At 40.2% G+C, this 16,024-nt stretch overlaps 1 protein-coding gene across 1 annotated transcript in view; it reads left to right on the top strand.

The window, feature by feature from the left end:
- The window catches only part of LOC109928131 (actin-binding LIM protein 1), a 233,631-nt gene that overhangs the window by 185,145 nt on the left and 32,462 nt on the right, over positions 1–16,024 (top strand). Inside the window, exons 13-15 of the mRNA XM_048609205.1 lie at positions 770–899; positions 7,054–7,158; positions 10,867–10,944. Coding sequence (XP_048465162.1) covers positions 770–899; positions 7,054–7,158; positions 10,867–10,944 — 313 coding nt within the window. The remainder of the gene's footprint in view (positions 1–769; positions 900–7,053; positions 7,159–10,866; positions 10,945–16,024) is intronic.

Below are 16,024 nucleotides of genomic sequence, written 5' to 3'. Positions count from 1 at the left end.
ACCCAAGTCACAGATTGTCCCTAATTCTCCTGGTTCATAATGGCTCTCTTCTTTCTCCATCAACCTGACATGCCATTGTTTTTGTCTTCTATTCAAGCTGAACCTGTTCCATAACCATCGCTCAAACTGGTTTGGTTTTACCCATGCCCGCCAGTTCAAGTTAGCATTTTTCTGTCCTTTGGCATCAGTTCAATCCAACCTTCTCCATACCCCCTCCCCAGTTAGTTGGTCCTGGCTCTCTAACTGCGATCCTGCGTTTACGCTAACATGCATCTCGCATCCTACCTTACTTTCTCTTCTCCCTGCATACATCCTCACTCCCTGACCATCCTTTACCTCCTGTTACTAGTTACAGTAATGAGTCACTGCTGCATGCTGTGGGTAGGCATTCTAACCTTTCTTGGATTCCCACCTGGTTGTAAATTGGTTGCTTAAAGTGTCAGCTGCAGGCAATATGACCCATGAACAATCGGAACACTTCTTGGAAATGCTGCATGACATTGGTCGCAAAATGATGTTTCCTATTGAAGCTGCAATGTCCCAGTGATAACCATCCAATGTGCAACCCAGTTGTTCCATTCAACTGCAAACTATATGCTGCATCTAACTTTCATGATTAATATTCACACAATTCTATTTCTATTGTCTACTAAATTCACCAGTGAACTCATTGTAAAGATTCCATGTGCTTCATTTAAGAAAAAAATATATTTAGTATATCTCTCTGGCTTGTCTGACCTGAGTGTGACATATATGTAATATGTTTTAGGGGTACCACGATGTACGTGATCGAATGGTGCATAGGTCCTCTAGCCAAAGCTCCATCAGTTCTCCCAGCTACACTCGTCACTGCTACACCCCCACAGTGGCTCGCTCTCCACAACACTTTCACAGACCTGGTAAGTGAAACAACCCAATCACAGAACTTTGAAAGCGCAAGAAAATGGGACATCTCTTTTAAAGAGAAAATTATGAAAATAGTTCTCATTTTAAACGGCGAATCACAGTGAGCTTTCTTGCAGGTTTGAAAGATTCCTTTGTTCTTGCTATTGTACTGTTTCACGTTTGAGAGATAAGTTGACAAACTTTCTTAAATGATTATGTCACTTCTCAAATAAGGCAAGTTACTTTTTAAGATGAAAGCCCAAAGAACTGTAAATCAGGATCAAAAACAGAAGTTGCTGGCAAAGCTCAGTAGGTCTGGCAGCATCCTTGAAGAAAAAAATCAGAGTTAAAATTTCGGGTCCGGTGACTCGGTCTGGAAGGGTTACCGGACCCGAAACGCTAACTCTGATTTTTTTCTTGACAGATGCTGCCAGACCTACTGAGCTTTTCCAGCAACTTCTGTTTTTGTTACTTTTTAAGATGTTGCTTATATTTTATTTAGTGTTAAAGTACCTTCTAAAACGTTCTTGGCTAATAAAAATAAGTGCAATTCTATTAAATTTATATAGATTATAATAACATTAGGGTTACATGATGTTTAACTTTCTGCAGTGCTCACTCATCATGTGGACAGCTCTAACACGGTGACTCAGTGGTTAGCACTACTGTCTCACAGAGCCAGGAACCCGGGTTCGATTCCACCGTCTGGCGACTGTGGAGTTTGCACATTTCCCCGTGTCTGCAGGGTTTCCTCCAGGTGCTCTAGTTTCCTCCTACAGTCCAAAGATGTGCAGGGTAGGTGGATTGGCCATACTAAATTGCCCATAGTGTTCAGGGATGTGTAGATTAGGTGGGTTTTAGGAGCATGGGCCTGGATGGGATGCTTTGAGGGTCAGTGTGGACTTGTTGGGCTGAAAGGCCTGTTCCCACAGTGTAGGGATTCTATGATCTATGAACATTGGCTATTTTCAGCAGTGATGCTGCCACGCCATTCTTGGTGATAGACATTGACATCCCCCTCCCACAGTATGTTCTGAGCCCTTGCCAATCTCAGTGCTTCCTCCTGGTGCTGTTCAAAATGGAGAACTGCTGATTCTTGCTTTTGCTATTTCCCTAGCTCTGTGATGTTATATGAGGAACTATATTGAATGTCCACAGCTCCTATGGTGCCTGGGCTTGAATGGGGTTCATTTGAGGCAGGCTCCAGAGGGGTCTATCTCTTCTAATGGTGGTGCCATCGCATGAGGGAGACCAGGATATAACTTCCTCTCCCTTCTGAGTTTGGGGTGGAGAGTGTCCTGGGACCCTCACCATCATCTTCCTGCTGAGCGTGTCGGGCTGCTTCATCCTCTAAATATCCTCAGTCCACCTCACCCCTTACTTGCTCATTGCCTAGTACATGCACCAGACAGGGCACATATAAACCCTCTTTGGCCAGATAACTGAGACTTTAATAACTGATAATTGAACTGTCTCCCACTGGCACTTAGCATGCTCTTCGGTTCTGTCCCAATTTTGAGTTTGAGCTTGGTGAAGGACCTGAATGGCTGACTGTAAGTCCTTATGCTTTGTCTCTATCTCTTGGGCCTTTTCTTGTGCTGTCTCTACCTCCCTACTAGCCCTTCCCTTTTCTATGTACACCTTTTAAAACTGCATCAAATAAACCTTTTGGAGCTGGGTTTGAGCCTCTGGGCTCTTTAAATTCGCAATTCCATTGTCTCACTGAAGTTTTTAAATCAACACTCTCCTTGTCTAAAGGCCATTAGTGAGCCAGATGAAAACCAGATCATTAAACTTTGAATTCAAAATTTTTGTTGGATTTATTAGATGGCTGGATTTAAATCTGAAAAGAAAATTGACTTTCACTTCAGTATATTTCAAGGCTTTGTATAGTGTTGTAGCATGTAATTTTCTCTTGATGGCACGACACCAGCCATTTCAATATTTAATGAACACAATGAGGTCTGAAAAGGAGGCAGTTTTGTCTAGCTGGTCTGGTGTCAGCCTCCACATCACACAAGGACCTCCATTGACTAAGTATATGTAGGCCACCTCTCATGTTACCCGTTGGGGGTTAATATGTAGCAGTGGTGGGATGGGGAAAAGAGTAAATGCTATTTTATTGTTAACCCTGCCTGACAACGCTCTGTCAATCAAGCAATGTTTCCCTTGGAGCGTTGCTGTTTCAACATTCTAATAGATGTCTGGACTGTCCTTGAGGAATGCATAATGAGGCTTGTCTAAGAACTCAGCTATTTACCAAAGTATCATGCTCCAGGGAAAACAACGTTTGACTTACAGCTCTGACTCTCTCAACTGTTCTGTCAATTGCACAATGTTTAAGGGTCTAGAAGGTTGATGCATTTATTGAGCTGTAGCAAGTAATTTTATAAATGAATGACTGTTGTTTCAAAAGCTTTTGAAACAACATTCTATTGTCATTCAAAATCCCGGTAACACATTGAGGTATCAGGAACACATAATAATGCAGTAGAACTAAACTACAGGGTGGGATATTCTCTTCACTATAAGTGACAGTACAAATATGGGCAGGGATGGCACTGAACAGATACCTGGCCCCTTCCTGCCAGCTCAGCAATCAAGTTGTGGTGGAAACATCCATCGGCAACCACCAATTAATGGCCTTCAGTGGTAAATGAATAAGGGCCTCAACCTACCACTGATCCAGTTATCTTCCTTTCTGGGGATGGGGGCAGGGAGGTGGCAGCGGGTTCAGACAGAGTGAGACTTCTCTGGTGTGGCACCAGAGAGGATGAGAAACCCTCCTGGGCAGCCAGCAAGTGCCCGGATTGGCACTTGAAGCAGTGGGCTTTCTCGTTAGTGTGGGTGGGGGTATTAGTTGTCTTTAAAGACGCCCAATCCAACCGTGTGCAAACAATATTAAATTCCAGCTACATGTTCAAAATGAGTTTTTAAACAAAATGTTTGGAATTTAGCACTAAGGCAGATCTTTTCGGTATTCCTAACACAGCAGGTGGCTTGTTGAAAAATGGAAGGTGTTTAATAAAAAGAACAATTGTGTCAATGTGCCTGTGATTTTCCAATGAACCCACCATTGTGTCTCGTCTCATGGTGTGGGGCCACAGAATATCTGATGTTTATTTCAGTTTGTTCTGTCCTCCTTTTCCTCATTCTCTTTGCTTTTTACTTTATAAAAACCATTTTATTAAATTTATATTCAATATAACCTAATCTTGTTTTTCTTGCAGATTCTTAATTTTAAGAAGTTTTTTTTTATTCTGAGACTGTAATTGAAGGTGGAAGAAAGATTGTTGAAACCTTCAGTCCTTTAACTGGGTGTTGTTTTGTGTTCTGAAGTTTGATCTAGTCATAATGCAAACACAATTTTCTTGCATCTTCAATGCATTTTCTTGTTGGTAGCTGCAAAAATGTAGTAACTAATTTGATTGAATGTACTCTGTTCTTGTACATGAATATTAGATCATTATGGCCTACAGCATAGACACTATAACCTCTTCAGTCTGGAATGCTTGAGACCAAGTCATTTCTCTATTATAGATTCGGATTAATATCAAAGAATAACATTAGAATGCTTAACCACAAGTGTGTGAACCTGAAAACGCCATAGATATAAATATTTAGTTCAAGCATAAAATAGTGAGAAAACATTATAAATCAGTGATAACAAAATTACTACATTTCCCAAGGTTCCACTCCCAAAGTATTGCATTAAAATAATGCCATGAGTTGCTTGGGTCTGTGCAAAACATTTCCAGACACTGGTGTTTCTGAACAATAGATTTCTGGACTGAAAAGCTTACAATGTGATATTTAAAAAGTGCTTTTTCTGATATATTTAATGATTTGAACATATAGCTCTAGTAGAAATACCTTTGATTGGCTTAATTATGTAGTAAATAATAAGACTCTGACAACACGTGTAGACAAACTGGCTTTAGTTATCAGAAAGGAAGGAATGATATGGATGTCAGATAATTGACTCTATTCATGATGACAATTATATTGAATTAATTTTAAGCTCCTTAACAATTTCATGATTTCCTATTGTATAATTGTACAACATGAGTGCATTATGCATTCCAAAAAGGACACTGTTGCCAATTACCCATTCTTCGGGACAGTCTAGTTTTTTTTTCCAGTGGAAAGGATTGGACAGACTTTGCTGGAGGTAACGAACCGCTCGATGTATGCAGTGAACCCTCATTCTAGATATAATTTCACAGAATATATTTAAGAACCAGAAAATGTTATCTTCACTACCTGTATACAGCTTACTTTCTATGTTCCTGTTTATCTGTCTGTTTCAACATTGTTGCAGCTCCTTCATTTTACATAGGTATGTCATTGCCCATGGCTTTACTTTCAAACACTTGTAAGCATGGGAAAGATAACAACCTTGTGTCACATATTGTCATTGCCATGTTTGAAAGCTTTACTTTCAATCCTTAGAGGGTTGAAATAAAGACAGTTCCTTTAAGTCAAGCATGCTCATTAAGCATTTCTATTGAAATGGTTTTGTCACAATTGCATAATGTCTTTAACCTAGAGTGTTAACACATTCTGTTTTGATCACATAAGCCATGTAATTTTGCTCTGTGCACAGAATGTGAAAATAGTGAATCTTCTAATATTCTGCTCATCTGCACACTTAATTCATTTGCTGTTGAAGCTCTCATCCTCATTGATCTGTTAGTCCAGAAATACCCATATTTATAACATTCTTATCTTTGCATTTAAGTCCCTCCATGGTTTTGTGTCTCCTGAGCTAAGTAACATTGTCCAGCCCTAGAACCCTTTGAAATATCTGTGCTGTTCCAGTTCTGGTCACATTCCTGATCTGAATTGTTCCAATATTAGTAATCAAGCCTTCAGCTTCCTAGACCCCAAATTCTGGAATTTCCTCCCTCAAGTTCTATCTGTCTCCACGTTTTTCCTTTTCTGAGGCTCTTTCAAACTCACTTCTTTACTGAAGTTTTTGGTCATCTGCCCTAATACCATTTCAGGTGGCTCGGTGTCAGATTTTCTTTGGTAACACTTCTGTGAAGCTGGATGTTGGGATGTTTTAAAAACACAATATTAATATAAGTTTTTGTTACCAGTCTCACATTTTGGCATCACAGTCTCTGACATAGCTGTGAGTACAGCCATCACACTGTACTATGCCGATGGCATTCTCTGATAATTGCTTGGTGTGAGAGCTAAACAGAAATATAGCAACATAATTTCAGGAACGCACTGTCAGTGCATCTACTAAAATGTTTAGAGTTGCATCTACTGCTTGGCCTTGGGTCTGTGCAATGTTTGTTTTCTGTTGAAACCTTTAATGGCAAATAAATACACATCTTTGGTAACTGCTTGGTTCAGAATTGTCTTTAATTTAGATATTTGAAATGATATTTCAGGATTATTTATATATGGAGTAAGATGGAGTATTTTAAGGTATACACTATTGAAAATTCTGTCTTTCAGTCAACTTATCATCTTTATTACAAGCTACATTGTTTATAATCAACCTCTTTTACTTGTTAGTTTGCAATAAAACTCATGCAGTTTTTGTATTAGACTTTGCAATATTTCACGTGTAGTGAGTAATGGCTTCCAATTTTATTCAGTTTTATACAGATCAACTGGAGAATCATTACAAAGAGATTCCCTTTCCAAACTGTAGCATATTCAAGGATGAATTAATAAAAGAATAACATTCTACAAAGATAAGCCAGTTTATAAATTATTACCCCTGCTTAGTCAAGTGATGGAAACTCTCCAATTATTGCACATAAAACTTAGTTTATTTAACCTGCTGTCCTTGTTTCATATTTAAATAGTCAAATTGGATGTTGAAGTATTATAGAATTACATAAAATGGTCCAGTATTCAATTATTACTGCTCGTTGTTGTACAAGTAGAATGATTTGTATGTATTTTATTAGAAACAAAACCTTGCAGTTTTGGTACAAGTTATATTTCAGAATGAACATCTGATAAGTATGACTGAAGTTTGGTCAATGATCTAACACACCATTACAATGTAACTTACACCACCTGTCTGTAACGTTTTGGATTAATTTTAGTTACTTTATTAATGCAAGCATCCATTTTTTTTGTTGTATAAAATGATAAAAGAATTCTATCCCATTCTCATTTTCTTTACTCTTCTTATTGGAGGCACTGAGCCATCCAGTGGTCGGAACTCCCCTCTCCCTAGTCGGTCCGAGAGCAGGCCTCTAACACCATCTTATGTTCAGGCCCCCAAACATTTCCATCTTCCAGGTAGGAGTTAAACCACATCAGTTTGAATGTTGCAGTATAGGCAGTAGCTGTGTTTCTATGTACTGTTTCCATTTCTCCTCACAGATTCTTTGGATGTACATTTTCAATCTGTGCTCATATGTACACAGCAAATCTGTGCAGGCAGTCACTAAAACCCTTTTTAAACCACATGGATTGTACTGTCACCAGATTGCTTTCACAGTGTGGACATGTGTGTAAAAAGCGTGTTGCTGTCTATTGGCATTTGTGCCCATCCAATTTGATCTGAAGATTTCTAAAATGGAATTGAAAGATTGCCTCTTTTTGAACAGAAATCCAGTTCCTTGTTTTGTATTGTACACCTAACAATTGATAAGATTTTCAATGAATGTTCAGTAGCAAGCATTAATATACGAGACATAATCCTTAGACTATCACTGCTCGTTTTTGAATATAACGAAAAGCAACAACCTAATCTCTGTCCTGCATCTACCTTTATTTCACCTGATAGGATGCTACTGAACCTGGAGCAAAAGAAAAGCAGCAATGTCTGTTAGACAACTAAGAGACTACACAGGCAGAAGCTTTTCAATGTTTGTATATTAACCACTCTGTAATCCTGGATCTGTCAACTCTGTTTACACTGATTTAAAATAGGCATTTGTAAATAATGTGTGTCTATGGTGACAGTGCATTAGGTTTGTAGGAAAAGCAAAAAATACCAAACAATTACATGGATCTCTGTTCTAAGTCACTGGAATGACGACATATTGGTAGCATTTAAACATAGTCTGACTGTCACATATACGTGCTGATTTCTTGTAGGTCTGTTCCATAAGTGAACATGGAAAATATGGCATCAAAAGACTATTATTTACATTTAGTGGGTAATTAAATAGACTGTAAGGCATGCATAGTACATAGAAACTATCACTTATGGGACAAACATAAAAAACTGCAGATGCTGGAGATGTGAAACCAACAAAAACAGAAATTACTGAAGAAACTCAGCAGGCCTGGCAGCAGCTGTGAAGAGAGAACAGGGTTAACGTTTCAAGTCCAGTGGAGGGGAAGCTGATTAAAAGCTGTACGATCAGTGGAGGGAAGTCTTGATGGGCTAATTGAAAACAGTTTTAATTTTATCCTACAAGCCAAGTACTAGAAATGAAAAGGAAATCACTGTGGTGCATCAAAATATAATTGATCTGAAGAGTTAAACTGGAAATACAAACAAAGGTAGTCTTTTGGTATAATACCATATTTTTTACTCTGATTATATGTCATGAAGGTTTTCATGACCACTTGTCAAATAAAACCTGATTGATAATGTGAAGAGATATCTATATCATACTAAAAGAAAATCACATCAACAGCAAACTATTCATACAATTGTTTTCATATTACCCAGAGTACTATTAGCTGAAACAAAATTGGGTCTTATATACATTCTGCCTCAGTTCTTCTAATTTTCCAATCATCTCATAATATCTCTCCATGATGATTCTTGCTGGATCTTCGTACTGAGTGTTGATAGAGTATTCCCTCAAAGGAGGTATCACAGCCAAATAAAAGTCTGTCCTCAGCTGATATTTCCACGCATTCACGCCCCACTGGGAATCTTTGTTCTAGTGGAAAATATGGGTAACATTCAGGAAAGCAAAACTTACTTGATTGCCACCTCCCTAATTCAGGGCACACAGGATAAATCAGGCACCCGCTATGTACACCTCAGTAAGATCAGTTACCTAAGCACAAATTGGGAGCTTTGTTTGGGTCTTTCAAGGTTCCATGCTTATTAGCCAAATCAGATTTCTTCATTCTAAGGAAAGTTATTCTGTGTGGAGCGAATTTTGCAAGAACATTGAGAACTCAATAATCTGAAGAAAGCAGCCATGAGAACAAACTAGGACTAAAGCCAGAAAACTGTAAGACTTCAGGAGTAGAATCATTGACACATAATGAGCCTGGATAATTTGTGAGTGCTGAAGTGTTGAATTTGCATCTCTCAAAGGCTGCTCTAGTGAAGCCCACAGGACCAGGTCTGTTGGCCATCTCAGGAAAATTAAGTATTATCCTGCTATCTTCTGTTGGAATAAAATATTATGATAGCAAAACATTTCTCACCTGTAGGCAGCAGAGGTAATTTTTGAATTAAAATAATCAAATGATGGTAGAGAAGTGGGTACAGGCTGTTTGAAATGGTAATAGTGAAGTAATATGTCCATAAATGGAAATTTTTGGATTTTCTTTCCTGTCCAAATACATAATTACTTCCTTGTTAAAAGATACAATATACAAATTGTGAATCAATTTCAAATCTGTTGGAAGATCCATGCGCTGAGTTGATGAACCAGAAGGATTAGGCAATGCTAAAGAATCTTATGTTGGTTTTTTACATCTTACCCAGCACATTGTGTTATTTGTTTTATGTTTACAAGTCACATCAGCAACGTAAGGCTGTAATGTTCCGCAATCCAGTGTTCTGCTTCGAGCAGTTTGTTATTGAAGTACATCCCTCCTGATCAATTTTGCGAGACGTCTCTTAATGAAGTAGAGTAGACTGACAATGCCAAATTATCTGACTTGTTGATCTCAGTTCCTCCCTGTTAAAACTTTAAAAGTGAGATTTGTGTCATTTGATTTTAAGCTTGTTGACTTTGATTGCTCAAGCTTCTGAAACTCCTGAGCAATGTCAGTTGTACACTTATTCACAATTAAGATATTGATTAAGTTAATACAGTGTTAAAATTAAATATCATCAAAACTGACTTTGCCATTCACTCCACCAGTGACACAGTGGCTGCTAATAACACATTAGTCCTGCCCAGTGACCCACTAAATCTGCCTAGTGATGCACTGACCTGGTAATGTCACTCCACTTATTCAATTTCTTGTGTTGTACAGGGCTGTCTAGCAGTGTAGTAAACCTAGCCTGTGCTGTACAGATAGTTCCCAGTTACATACTGAGCCTCCACTTTACAATATTGTTCCTGCCTCGAGCTGCACCAGCCCTGACCAGCTTTTTAATGACTCTGCCTGATGCTGTGCTGAAGCCACCTTGAGTGACACAGAATGCACAATCACAATTTGAGCCTGCAGATCACTGTAGTAACCATATCTAAAGCTATAATGAGCCTGTCCTGATGATTGACGAAGCTTATTACATTCTATCCTGTTTCCAATGTTCATATTATTGACACATGTCAACAATCCTGAAGGAATTCGTATAAATCTCTGGCCTGAAACTTGTGTGGCAGTGCATAGTTTATGCAGCATCATTCCTAATTAAACTGTATTCTGGCCTCTACCAGGGAAATGGCAGTGCTCAATACATGGCAATTGAGTTAGGAAGTGAGTCGCGTAATGTACTTAAATGAAAAACTATAGAAGCAGAAACTCTTTGCACCATACAAAGTTTCATGTAAACTGTGGAAATCTCAACCATAAATTGTTGCCATTATCCTCGTTCTGATTATCCATATATCAAAGCATTTGCAGTTTGCAGTGTTGGTGCCTACGCAAGTTCTGTCCTGCTGTGTGATTGCTGAAGTAGACAGTTGGCATTCCTATGATTCACTCTAACATTTCACATTGATGTTTGCAATCATTTGTGTTGAATCTTATATTAGATCATTGTACCTATTAGCTTTGCTTGGTATTATCAGAAATGATTAATTTTCCAATGGTGTAATATCCTAATTAATAAACTGTGTAACTTTCTTTCCACAGACCAAGGGACTAATATCTATAGAAAGCCTCCGATCTACAAGCAATATGGTACTTTTTCTATTTTTTTTATTGCTGAAAGCTAAAATATCCAATTGGATGTGTTTTTGTGAGATATTAGCTTTGTTGAATCCTAAGAATCTTTTGCTATGTTAGCTGCTGAATAAAATGATAGTGGAAGTGGTTTGCTTCATGGTCAGCTGGTTATGAGATTATATCCCAGAAGTCAAATCTGATATCCTCTCAGTGGTGTTGGCTATTGTGGAGAAGTCAGCAACCTTGTTAAACTCTGTCCCATTGAAGTTAGGACACTGTGGACAATATGATGATGAACCTGATGGAGTACACAGTATAAAACATATTTGATGCGATTTAGTGCATTTTTGTTTTACTAGTCATGGAGGATGGTAAGATCTTACATTTTGTATTAAGTATGGCACTCAACTGTCCTAGGGTGATTTCTTTTTTGCATTGACTTTCTACTTTATTGTCTCATTGATGAGATGAAAGGTTCCGTCCAGATTAATCCCCAAAGATGCATAGTTTAAGGATAGTTTGTGACATAAATACAGACTCACAAGAAACCAGATTGAGGTTGCCAAACCATTTTCACCAAGAACTTGTAGCCAGTAGAGGAAGTGATTCTCATCCTACAGTATAGATGAGATACATGTCTTAGTCTCTAGGTGCAAGTTTAGTATACTACCTGACTGGACCATTTTATATCCAGTTCAACATTCTGAGTAAAATGATTGTGCAAGAGCTGTTTTTTCATATTTGATTAGAATTGTTCACTATGCTTGTTTCCACCCATCAATTTCATGCTTAAAAGTTGCTGCAAGGTACACTTTGTTGTTTTCTTATAATGCTTTTCATTATTTTGTTCATGACCATGATTCTGCTTCACCCTTCCATTAATATGTGCCTGCTTTGATTTTCCACGCATATTAATGTGTAAGTACTGTTTGAAGTCATGCTGCTTATGAACTTCCTTAACCTGGAGGTCTTTTTAAGTATAAACTAACTAACATTAACCACTCTATTTTGCCAGGTGTAAATGGTGGCAAATCTTTGTTATTTGAAAGTCTAAATGATATAAAGTATCCATTGCTAACGTACAAAGTATTTTTAAACAAATTACATACTTTGAACAGCAAACACACCAGGCTCTTTCAATTTTAAATTCAAATGAAGTTTTAATTCAGCTTTAAAATTTGTATTTCATCTTTAATAAAGAAAGAGGAAAACGACCACTGGTGCAGCTGCAGGTCTGCAGACACAGTTTAATAAAGTTGTTTTAAAGTCTTAAGAGCAATCATCCATCTTGAGGGACTGTCACGATCCCCCCATGTAAATTGACACAGCCCACCTCTCTGGGTAGGACTGTCGGCCACCCACAGCCTGCAGCTTTCATATTGGCCTTCCTACTGACCTTAACTGGATGGGCCTCATAAGAGTGGTGTCTGGTAAGATTTGCAGGCAGACCTTATAAACAATCAGCACTGGGACTTGGAAATGGTCCTCTGTCTCATTTCAAAACTAAGATTCCAGTCTTTGACTGTGACTTGCAACTGGGAATAAAAGAGTAATGAATTTCTGAAAGTGTTACTTATTTTATAATAAAAATCCCTTCTCCCCAAAATATACTCCCTTTCAGAACCAGTGCTGGGGGATGTATGATATAACCAATTACTTAGCCATTAATCACACTACTGTTGGATGTAGTGTTGACATTTCAGGATTTTTTTCTTTGCCTTGAACCTCCCTGTTCTCCCAGTGACTGTGTTTCCTTAAAAGGGCATCTGTATCACAATCATTTTTGATTCGTACTGCAATGAAATAAATTTGTCAACAGAACATAAGAGTAGCAAATTTGATCTTAATTAGAGTGATCTGGAAATACCAAAAGCCTCAAATGATGTATAAACATAGTAAATAAGCATGATTACTATAATTTTCTGAGGATCTTCTGAAATTATCATGGACAATTGAGAATACTTCCACAGAATTGTATGCCCCCCCTCCTCCATCCCCCTTCCCCAAATACTAAGCCAGTACTTCTTTAACTCTAAGACAACAAGGTGCAGGGCTGGATGAACACAGCAGGCCAAGCAGCATCATAGGAGCAGAGAGGCTGACGTTTCGGGCCTAGACCCTTCATCAGAAAAGGGGGAGGGGAAGGGGGTTCTGAAATAAATAGGGAGAGAGTGGGAGGCGGATAGAAGATGGATAGAGGAGAAGATAGGTGGAGAGGAAACAAACAGGTGGGGATGGGGCCAGTAAAGGTGAGTGTAGGTGGGGAGTTAGGGAGGGGATTGGTCAGTCCAGGGAGGACGGACAGGTCAAGGGGGCGGGATGAGGTTAGTCGGTAGGAGATGGAGGTGCGGCTTGAGGTGGGAGGAGGGGATAGGTGGGAGGAAGAACAGGTTAGGGAGGCAGGGACGAGCTGGACTGGTTTTGGGATGCGGTAGGGGGAGGGGAGATTTTGAAATCCACATTGATACCATTGGGCCGCAGGGTTCCCAAGCGGAATATGAGTTGCTGTTCCTGCAACCTTCGGGTGGCATCGTTGTGGCACTGCAGGAGGCCCAGGATGGACATGTCGTCTGAGGAATGGGAAGGGGAGTTGAAATGGTTCGCGACTGGGAGGTGCAGTTGTTTATTGCGAACCGAGCGTAGGTGTTCTGCAAAGCGGTCTCCGAGTCTCCGCTTAGTTTCCCCGATGTAGAGGAAGCCACACCGGGTACAGCGGATGCAGTATACCACATTGGCAGATGTGCAGGTGAACATCTGCTTGATGTGGAAAGTCTTCTTGGGACCTGGTATGGGGGCAGGTGTAGCACTTCCTGCGGTTGCAGGGAAAAGTGCCGGGTGTGGTGGAGCTGCAGGGGAGTGTGGAGCGGACAAGGGAGTCACGGAGAGAGTGATCCCTCCGGAAAGCAGATAAGGGTGGGGAGGGAAAGATGTCTTTGGTGGTGGGGTGGGATTGCAGATGGCGGAAGTGTCGGAGGATGATGCGTTGGATCCGGAGGTTGGTGGGGTGGTACGTGAGGACGAGGGGGATTCTTTTTTGGTTCTTATTGCGTGGACGGGGTGTGAGGGATGAGTTGCGGGAGATGTGGGAGACACGGTTGAGGGCGTTCTCGACCACTGAGGGGGGGAAGTTACGGTCCTTGAAAAACGAGGACAACTGAGATGTACGGGAGTGGAATGCCTCATCCTGGGAGCAGATGCGGCGGAGGCGAAGGAATTGGGAATAGGGGATAGCATTTTTGCAGGAAGGTGCGTGGGAGGAGGAGTATTCTAGGTAGCTGTGGGAGTCAGTGGGCTTGAAATGAATATCGGTTTCTAGGTGGTTGCCCGATATGGAGACCGAGAGGTCCAGGAAGGGGAGAGAGGTGTTAGAGATGGTCCAGGTAAACTTAAGGTTGGGGTGGAAGGTGTTAGTGAAGTGGATGAACTGTTCGAGCTCCTCGTGGGAGCACGAGGCGGCGCCGATACAGTCATTGATGTAACGGAGGAAGAGGTGGGGTTTAGGGCCAGTGTAGGTACGGAAGAGGGATTGTTCCACGTAACCTACAAAGAGGCAGGCATAGCTTGGGCCCATGCGGGTACCCATGGCTACCCCCTTTGTCTGTAGGAAGTGGGAGGAATTGAAAGAGAAGTTGTTGAGGGTGAGGACGAGTTCGGCTAAGCGGATGAGGGTGTCAGTGGAGGGGGACTGGTCGGGCCTGCGGGACAGGAAGAAGCGGAGGGCCTTAAGGCCATCTGCATGGGGAATGCAGGTGTAGAGGGACTGGACGTCCATGGTAAAGATGAGGTGTTGGGGACCAGGGAATTGGAAGTTCTGGAGGAGGTGGAGGGCGTGGGTGGTGTCACGGACATAGGTAGGGAGTTCCTGGACCAAGGGGGAGAAAATGGAGTCCAGATAGTTGGAGATCAGTTTGGTGGGGCAAGAGCGTGCGGAGACAATGGGTCGACCAGGGCATTCAGGTTTAACTCTTTAACTCTTACCAGTTTATTGTAAGCTTGACCTTTGAGTGACACCACATGCACAAAACCTGGTTGATATATTTTAAAATAGAATACCAGAAATGGTTGTCATTCGTTGGCCAGCATTCTCAGAAATAGGCCTGGAACATAGAGCTGAAAGCTGGAGAAATGAAATGTTCCTAATATTTAATCTGAACCACCAGGGGGCACTAGTCACTAGTGAGATTGGTATTGGAAATCTGTTCCTTGTGCTTGCCTCACTAAGAGTATTAATACTACAACCAGACAAACTCACAATTATACATGGGCATCTATTTATTAAACCTTCAGATAAAAATTCAGCCACTTTCTAAGTTGGCAGCATTTTTTTTTAAATATTAGCATAAATCAAAGAAAAATAGTTGCTTTGAACAAGGCTAGGTGAGCTCCCTCAGCATTACACATAGCAGTGTTGCACCCACAGTTAGAGTGAACAAAGGAACTTTTGACTCATACTCATTACGAGAAGAGCTCCTCATAAATCTTTTTGGTTAGTTCTGAAATTGATTGACATGATCTTTTAAAACCATTCGGAAAGTAATGCCTATAGTACAGGTTAAGAAATGAAAAAGAGATGAGCTAAGTCAGCAAGTAATGATGAAGGGAATATGAACTCTGAAAGTTGTATCTGGAAAGAAGTGCTGAGCAAGCTATAGATTTCTAATTTTGAGGTCGTGGGAAAAATTGAATTAGAATTGGAGATTCTAATTAGCCCTGATTTCAACAAAGTGACAGGGTAGGAAAGAGCACGATTGCTATTGGCAAAGAGTAAGGAAATAAGCCACCAAGAGCAACATTGATAGAGTAATTTAAGAGAAAACTAAAGGGTAAACTTCCAAATTCAATGAAGAGCTGACCCAACAAGAACATGATTAGAGAATTAGCAATACAACCTCATCTTCAATTCACAAGTCAGATTCTCCACTAATGCTTTGCAGTTGAAGAATTTAATGTTAGATACCGATTAAAATGCCCTTAAAGGCAAATAGCATTAATCTGTTTGGGAGATAGTCGGAACTGCAGATGCTGGAGAATCTGAGATAACAAGATGTAGAGCTGGATGAACACAGCAGGCCAAGCAGCATCAGAGGAGCAGGAAGGCTGACGTTTCGGGCCTGGACCCTTCTTC

This window comes from Rhincodon typus, chromosome 20 (assembly GCF_021869965.1).
Source record: "Rhincodon typus isolate 14 chromosome 20, sRhiTyp1.1, whole genome shotgun sequence".
Classification (NCBI taxonomy): Eukaryota; Metazoa; Chordata; class Chondrichthyes; order Orectolobiformes; family Rhincodontidae; genus Rhincodon; species Rhincodon typus.
The sequence above is the reverse complement of the archived record's forward strand: the minus strand, read 5'-3'. Positions and strand labels throughout refer to the sequence as shown.